Consider the following 9200-nt stretch of genomic DNA (forward strand, 5'->3'; position numbering starts at 1 on the left):
AATCACAATTAAAAAAAAAAAAAGAAGAAAGAAAGAAAAATAGAGATACACAGAATTCTGGAAATTGATGTTGAGAAGAAAGGAATGTCAGAGAGAGAAATCTTTTCAGCCTGCTCTAGGGGTGTGGTTAAGGAATTCAGAGGGTGGCATTGTTTCCCCACCTTACTGAGAGCTGGCCATGTGTCAGGTACTGCACAAAGCACCTTGTCCCCATTATGTCATCTAATTCTCATTGCATCCTTGTGTGAGGGCATTATTCCCACTTCAACCATCTCCTGTACCAGCATGGACCCACAGGAGCAACATTAGTGCAAATGGTGGCTGGAAGGGGGAAGGGGCAGCAATGTGTGTTGGAGGAAGCCCTTCAGAGGATTCTGATGCCACTCAGGTTTGCAAATCTCTGGTGTAGATCATTTGAGTCATTTCTCCAAAGCCACACAGCTAGTGTCACCATTCCACCCCAAGCCTATCTTGCTCTAAAGTTTATATTCTTTTTTAATCCTGATATTTAAGTAGCAAAATCCTTCTTCCAACTCCATTTCCAAAGCCCAGGTTTTCGTGTAGTGTGTTTGCTTATGCTGCTGAAGTTCTCTGTGGTGGTTTGTATTAGATTTTCTTGATCCCCATTCATTTCACATGTGCTGCTCCCTCTGCCTGAAATGTACCCTCGACACTCTGTGCATGGCATGCTTCTGTGGGCACTTCATCGGAGCCCTTCTGATCATGCTAGAGTTCCTCCTATTTGTCTCTCTTGGTACTACTTGTGTATTTCCTTTTAAGCTGGTCATAATTTCTAATTATGTATTTTTTGTAATTATTTCCTTGCTTATTGTATCTCACCACTGGATGTAAGCTTTACAAGACAGGGACTATAGCTGTTTTCCTCAGAAAATTCCCAACATCTGACATGGCATAGCATGTCTGGCACAGAGAAGGCATGTAGTAAATATTTGTTAAGTCTATTTATTGGAAATGTCACCATTAAGAGTTTTGTTCTGTTTTGTTTTTAACCAGTGTCTTCCCCTCTATAACTATTTGACATATTTTGAAAGTTTTGACAATTGATTTCCTGAAATTGGAGAGTGATTGTTTCTTCTTTAAAAATATCTATTTGGTTGTACTTGGCAGCCTTCTAAAGAATGGTTTCTACCTATATTGAAATCTTTATAAATTGAGAAAAGATTTCATTTTAGTTTTAAACTATAATATTCAGTTAGGTAATGGATTACTAGAATGTTAGTTCTGTGCTCTTCTGAAGGGTGGATAAACTTGGAGACATTGCATTAAGTGAAGAACCAAAAGGAAAAAAAAAAAAAAAAACTTCACTGCTGTCAAGTTGACTCACAGTGATCCCCTCCTTGGGTTTCTGAGTTACCCAGTCTTTTTCTCCTAAGAAGCAGCTGATAGGTTTGAACTACCAGCTTGCTGGTTAGCAGTCAAGTGTTTTAGGCACTATGCCACCAGAGCTTCTCTACAAAAGGGCTGTAAAATTTACTTTCACTTCACAGCTCTTTCAAATTAGGAGCGAGATGAGCATGTGAATGAGATTCTCTCCCTTCACCCCAACCCTTTGGAAACCTCCTATATTTCCCTGAAACTTTTTTCCTGAAACACTGACTATTCATTTGACAGTAGAAACATTTCCCATCATAAGTAGATTATCAACACACCCAAGGAATCTTAATTTAAATTTGTTAGAGGAATTTTTCTCTGTCTTCTGGAGACAAGCTTTGTTTGTGAATTACTCTTCCAACATCTAAAGGAAGTAATTGGTGCTTTTAGCAATAAGAGAATGATCATTATGAAATATTCTCTCTCTCTCTCTCTTTCTCTCTCATACACACACACACACATACATGCACACACACACACCCAGAGACTTCTTGCAAGAGTGTGTGACTCAGGAGTAGCTGGACAGGAAATAGAATCCAGATCCTGCGCCATCACATCACATACTGGCTGCCCCTGAAGTCCCACAGCCTGGTTGTCAGCTCTTGGAAAGTTTGGCTTCTGTTCATCATGTACCAAAACAATGAAGCCAGAAAGTTTAGTTCCATTTAGGCTTACAAGGAAGAAAGGAGATCAAAATACCTGAAACCAGCTAGAAGAAGAATTACTACAATGAGGTGATTTGGTTTTTGTGTTGTTTTGTTTTCTACAGTCACAGCTAGGCTTAGTGTGTGAAATCTCTTTGAACCTCTTTATAATTTAGTTGTTAGACCTAGGGAGAAAGGAATGGGCTCCAAATATGATGAAAAGCAAGTTGAAAAGATTCATGAGTGTTTCAAACTTTTTTTTTTTAAATCCGTTATAAAATAAGATAATGGGGTAAATTGCCTACTATAATTCACAAGAGATATTTATATTTAATTTGTGCAAATGACCAAAGTCCTGATGGACCAGTAGGCAAGACTGTGACTGTCAACCAGCACCTGTTTTGACAGATGTTTCTCAGAAAGTGTTTACTAAGAAACCACCTTACCACGTATTTTTTTTTATTATCTTCCCTTCCTTCTCTTTTGTTTTTTAGATTAGATGCAAACAAACCAATGCAGTACTTGGAAAACAAAGCAGCTTTAAATGAGGCACTAGAACGGTCAAATTGGCCCATTTCATTGAAAGAGTTGTCGTTGTTGGAAAATGAAATCTTAGCTGGGAAACTGTATATCCAGCAGGCCATGGAACTCCAGGAGGCTACCAGGAAGGAGAATCATGTGAGCAGGGTACTGGGTGGGTGGGTGTCATGGAGGTTTCCATATTTCCAAGACTATCCTCCGACCTGTCCCAAGTCACTTCTCCATCCCTATGCTGACCTTTCTTGTCTCTCCACCCTGATTGCCAAAGGAGAGTCAATCCAGTTAAGATGACAGGACTTTATTCATCAAAAGGAAATGTATTTGGTTTTCTGTCACCTTAGTTTCTACATAATATATCCTTTAAAGGAAAAACAAAAGTGAACAGGAGTATGATGTAGTGATTAAATGCCTGAGACAGACCTGAGGCCCAGCCTCAGTAATTGATCTCACCCATTACCCAGTCTCTCTAAACCTTAGTTTTCGTATCTGTAAAATAGGGGAATTAATATTATCAGAGAGTTGTTAGAATAAAATCAGCATTTAAACTAGTTAGTACTGAAAGCCTTCCATGTGTGTTAGCAATTATTATCATGGTTAATCAAACAAACCTTTTAAAAAGAAAAAATAATTTATAATCTGACTCCCTTATTATTACCACCTTTCAAGGTTTCCTTTTAGATTTTTTTTTTTCTCCTTGAATAAATGTATTTTACACAGCTGCAGGGAGGGTGTCCATAACCAATTTATATTCTTTATAATTTAATTTTTCATAAACTTTTTCTGTTTTTACTGAATCTCCAGGTTGATATTTTGGTGGTTCCATAGTATTCCATGGTGTGTATATGTCCTGATTTATTTAACTCTTCACTGAATGTTGAATGTTTGGGTTATTCCCAGTTTTCTGCTTTTTCACATAATATTTTAATGACTCTTACAGTGTGTATAGATGGATTATTTTGTTAGGATAAATTCTTAGAAGTGGGATTCCTGAATCAAAGAGCATGAATGTTTTGAGGCTCTAGATATAGATTGCCAGAATAACAGCACCCTTTTTGACTGGATGTGTAGCTCTGGAAGAGTTCATCTGACATCTTACTGAATTCTAGATAATTCTCACACATTGACCACAAAGTCAAAAAAAAAAAAAATCACAAAGACCTGACCTTTGAGATTCATTTTTTTATTTTGGACTTTGCCAAATGATACTGTCTTTGCTTTGTTTAAAATTTTGTGTTTGCTGCTCTAGATTCTTGTATTTTGTTTTATTTGTTTTGAATTTTCTTTTTTCCCTTGAAAAATCACAATTATTTCTTCAATGATATAGAAAGCTGTGCCTTTTGTACTGGAATCAAAATTTTTATCATAAAACATCTATGTCTTTTAATGTTATTCAAATGAAGTGACTTCCTCAAAGAGCTGTTTAATGTATTCTTGGGAAGTGTTGCCTGAAATGCTCTCATAACTCTAAGTACCGGTCCCAAATGATGGACTTTTCCATGTGGAACTGGGCAGACTCTACTGCCTTACGGTAGGATTTGCTAACATTTATACCTTTCTCTATAGTTTACAAATTTGTCTATAATTTACTAGTGGAAAGTGTCGTTAATGGAGTGAAAAGAAGCCTCTAGTGATTCAGAACAAAGATAGTGTGTTTTACTGAATTTGTCTGGAATTCTGGCAAACACTTATTGTTCTGGGATGTGAACTTACTGTTCTATTTCTTTATTCCCTTATCCACCAAGTGGGAATAAAATTAATTTTCACTTACGCTAATCTCTCCATCCAAAAAGATTTGTTTACTCCCCACCATGAATCAGATTCTGTGCTTGGCACAAGAGATCCCAGACAGTGAGGAACTGTCTCATCCCTCTCATTTCTCTCTCTCTCTCTCTCTCTCATTCTCTCCTCCTGCCCCAAGGTGATTAACTACATATTAGACCTATAGTGGAGTTTGTTAACTGTTTTGAAGACATGGACTGAGCCTAGCGGAGGAGACAGATATTAGAATAGAATGGAACCTCTTCCATGAAAGTTGGGACCTTGTTCTGGCTTTATTAGTAGCTGTGTCCATAGCACCTAAAGTAAGGCCTGGCACAAAGTGGGTAATTGATAAATATTTATATTTGTTGTATGTATTTGGAACCCAGATATATACAACAGTATTACAAATATGATAACAGAATCACATCCAAAGAAAAACTGGAACAATTTTCCTGGCCAACCTGTCAAAACACCCTGTCATTCTCTAACCCCTTACCAAAGTTTTGTTTTCTTCACAGCTCTTATAACTACCTGATATTATATATTTTTTTTATGGTCTATCTTCTCTGCTAGAATAAGGAGGGGGACTTAGTCTGTTGTCTTCTGGGTACTCAGTGTCTAGAATAGTCTTTGGCATCTCATGTTGTTGATGTTAGGTGCCATCCAGTCGATTTCAACTTATAACAACCCCATGTAACAGAATAGAACTGCCCCACAGGGTTCTATGCTGTAAATTTTGGGGGAGCAGATCACCAGGCACCTCATGTTGTTGTTGTTGTTATGTGCTGTCGAGTCGGACCCTAAGCACTCACAAATATTTGAATGAATAAATGAAAGAACAAAGAAGAAGAAGTGCAATAATTGGAAGAGTTGGTTTTTAGGGAAAAGTGTGTTATTGTTATGTTCCATCGAGCCGTCTCCAACTCATAGAGACCCCTCCTTGAGTTTCTGAGGCAGTGTCACTATGGAAGTAGATTGCCCAGTCTTCCTTCTGAGTAGGGAAAAGTAGATGATTTATTTTAGGTCCTCATAATCCTTAGGTATGCAATGGTATCTCTCCTGTTTTCTTCCTTATGCTATTCTAATTTTTCTACAAGTATAATATATTGATTTTATAACCAGAAAGACATATTGTACAGCCATGTAAATACATTTTTAAAGGCACATGTTACCCTATCATGTGACATTTTCTGATGGAATTGATATTTAGGTGTTCCTCCTGGCAAATGTGTTCAAGGACACGAATAAGATACCATCTAGATAAGGAAGACCAATAATGAGCAAATGTTTGGCGTTTAGGAGAGAGGTCTGCAACAACGACATAGATTTAAAAGTCAATTGAGGTGTTGATAGAAGAAGAGACAATGGAAGGGATCAAGACAGGAAAGTTAGAGATGCAGGGGGCCCAAAGTAGAGAGACATGATGTGAGAGCCTAAGGAAGAGAGGTAATTAAGAGCCTCGTTCTGGAGTTAGATGCATCTGAATTCAAATCTCAGTACTGCCACTTTCTAGCTGTGTGGCCTGACTTAGTCCTTAGTTTCCTCATCTGTAAAATAGAAGAATCAAAATACCTACCTAAAAGACAACCAAAAAAAAAAAAAAAACCTCACTACCATCGAGTCAGATCCAACTCATAATGGCCCCTCCTTGGGTTTCCAAGGCAGTATATCTCTATGGAAGTAGATTGCCCAATCTTCCTTCTGAGGAGTGGCCAGTGGGTTTGAACCTCCAGCCTTCTGGTTAGCAGTCAAATGCCTTAGGCACTACACCATGCACATAACATGCTCAAAGCAGTGTGCAGCACTGAATGCTGAATAGTAAATGCACTCTACACATGCAAGTTTTAAAGGTTATACAGAACAATGACAGAAAAGAGCCGTTTGGGGAAGGTCACTAGTGCTCTTAGTAGAAATGTGGGAACAGAAGCCAGTTTGCATTGGATGGAGTGGTTGAAGTCAATAAAGTGAATATAGGAAGTGTAAACTTTCATTTTAACATCTTCATAAGGAAGGAAAGCAGAAAGAGATGGTGGACCTTGAAGGGTGAGTATGATTGAGAAAAGTGTTCAATTTGTATAATGGTTTTGATGGGTTCACTGCTGACTTTTCTTGGTCAGTGGCTGCAACTCTTCTTTCAATGCTCTGTGCCCACACAGAGTGTCCATAGCCCCCACTGGCTGTTCAGAGGAACTTCCATGTGCCCAGGACTGTTGTCCATATGTGAGGAACAGGAAGAAGTTCACACTTGGCCAGTTTACTCTCAACATGGCCCCTGCAATGGAAGTTTGTATATAATTTTCTTAACTACTCCTTACCATGTGTCATGAATTTTGATAATTTTTTTCCCAATTTTATCATGCCCCACCTATTTGATTTCATAGCAGACTAGTGCCTCTCAACTTTCCATGTGAAAAATGTTGGTTGGGACCTTTTGAGATGCTGGGGTGAGAAATAACATCAACAGATGCTAGTCATTCTTATTATTTGTAAATAAATATAGTCTCATTTTAAATAATTTTAGCAAAGGTCAAAGATTTTGATCTATGATTATAAATTGGAGAGGAAGAACCCTTCTGTTAATCAATAAGACCACCAAGAGTTTATTGATAATGTGTAGTTAGTAAAAGGTGATCAACGTTTGTTTGGAATGGGATCCAATCAGAAATGCTCACATGTGTTTCGAAGGTCACTGTATTTAGCCTGCTCCGGGGCACATTATATAAGAAGCTCTGGTGGTATACTGGTTAAGGCATTTGGCTACTAAACAGAAGGTCAGTGGTTCAAACCCACCAGCTGCTCCATAGAAGAAAGATGAGGCAAGTCTGCTTCCAGAAAGATTTACAGCCTTGGAAACCCAATGGGGTAGCTATGAGTTGAAGTCAACTCGATGGCAGCAAGTGAGTGAGTGAATGAGGGCACATTATTTATGAAGGGTAGATTATCTGTGGCTCTCTTATGCCTTCCTCGGCAATGGCATTGGCACCCAATACAGCTATCCTGTTGCTTCCTGAGTTTGGCACAGCTTCATGATTTGTATATTGATAAGGACCAGAGGTGAGAAGGAGAAATGACTACAAATGCTTGAGTCTGGCTAGCCTGCTTTCTGCTTTTTCTGCTTAGGCTTTCACTGGCACTCCTTTGCTGGATCTGAGATCAGATCTAAAGTGACAAGCATTATTCCCACCTTCTCTGCTCTACAGCCTGAGCTGGGTCCCATTCCATGCTTGACTGTGTAATTGTTTCCCCCTATTTCCATAATAGGAGCTCTGGTAGCATAGTGCCTAAGGCACTTGACTGCTAACCAGAAGGCTGGTGGTTCAAACCCACCAGCTACTCCTCGGAAGGAAGGTTGGGCAATACTACTTCCGTAGTGATACTGCCTCGGAAACCCAAGGAGGGGTCACTATGAGTCAGGGCTGACTCGATGGCACGTAACAACAACAACATTTCCATAATCCAAAGGAGCTCTGGTGGGACTGTGGTTAAACTAATGGGCTACTAACCAAAATGTTGGAGTTCGAACTCACCAGCCACTCAATGGGAGAAAGATGAGGCATTCTTGCTTCCATAAAGATTTACAACATTGGAAACCCTATGGGGCAGTTCTACTCTGTCCTATAGGGTCACTGTGAGTTAGAATCAACTTGATGGCAGTAGGGGTTTTTTTTTGTTGTTGTTGTTCTTGTTTCTTTCTCTTTTTTTTTCATTTGCATAGTCCAAGGAGCCCTGGTCATGCAATGATTTAGTACTCGGCTGCAACCGAAAGGTGGGTGGTTTGAACTTAACAGCCACTCTGTAGGAGAAAAGACCAGGAGACCCTGCTTCTATAAAATTACAGCCTTGGAAATCCTATTGGGGCCTCTGTCCTATAAGGTCACTATGAATAGAAATCAACTCCATAGTACCCAAAAGCATTTCCGTTATCCACTAGTTCTCTGGCTTCCCTGGACAAGTACTTGGCTCACTGACCACATAATGAAAGAAGAAATGTTAAATCTGAAGTTTTAAATTCTCCTTGAAAACTCCCTGCCTCGCTAGCACCCCTTAGCCAACCCTTAGCCTACAGAACTGCACAGTGGAAGAAATCGGCTGTGAATCACAGGTGAAGGCACCCATGAATTATAATTTAACCTTTCATAGCTCTCCCTGGGAGCCTGGTCTAGGGCAGCCCCCTCCATGTTGTCCAGCCACATTGTAAGAGTAAATAAGGCTTGTTCTCCAGGGTAAACCCCACAGAATCTAGGCCCAGCTAGATTCAAAGTGCTCGTCACACCCCTGACTTTAAGATAATATAGAGGCAGAAAATCTCTTGAAGCTATGAGCAGCTGTAAATAACCCTAAAGGCGCCCTTGGAAATTTTCCCACACAGCTGGTTGCACATTCGCTTCTCAAAGCTGTGGCCTGCAAAGAATCTGGAGTCTGTGACCTTTTGGAATGGTGAATTGAGTGCTCTAGTCCAAGGAAAAAAAATGGTCCAAGAGAAAGAGAGTGTTAGGGAAAATGCACATAGGGAGGGAATTTGGGTGAGATGAAACTGAGAATGAAGAGAAGAAACCATTAGGTCTGGAAACAGTATGTTAGGTTGTGTCTTTGACAGTGGATGCAAGAGAACATATAGCTGAGGAGACTTAGAGGGAGATTTCTGTGAGTTGTATAAAATGAAGTTAAAGGGCCAATGATAAAAAACCACCAACAAGAGTCTGAATCACCCTTGGCTGCTCTTCACAAACAGTTAACAGAGATCTAAACACAACACCACCACGATGCCTCAGAGACAAAAGACCATCACAGTCCACACAAAGAAGCAGGATAAAGTGGTAGAAACAAGGGAGCAGGATACAGACCCAGAACATATCCCTGAGG

The 9200-nt window shown here is 39.5% G+C and overlaps 1 protein-coding gene across 1 annotated transcript in view; it reads left to right on the top strand.

Moving 5' to 3' along the window:
• The window catches only part of VWA3B (von Willebrand factor A domain containing 3B), a 431643-nt gene that overhangs the window by 359605 nt on the left and 62838 nt on the right, over positions 1-9200 (top strand). Inside the window, exon 22 of the mRNA XM_042783482.1 lies at positions 2531-2723. Coding sequence (XP_042639416.1) covers positions 2531-2723 — 193 coding nt within the window. The remainder of the gene's footprint in view (positions 1-2530; positions 2724-9200) is intronic.

Source organism: Orycteropus afer, unplaced genomic scaffold (assembly GCF_000298275.1).
Source record: "Orycteropus afer afer isolate SDZICR_OR568_19922 unplaced genomic scaffold, OryAfe1.0 scaffold00017, whole genome shotgun sequence".
Classification (NCBI taxonomy): domain Eukaryota; kingdom Metazoa; phylum Chordata; class Mammalia; order Tubulidentata; family Orycteropodidae; genus Orycteropus; species Orycteropus afer.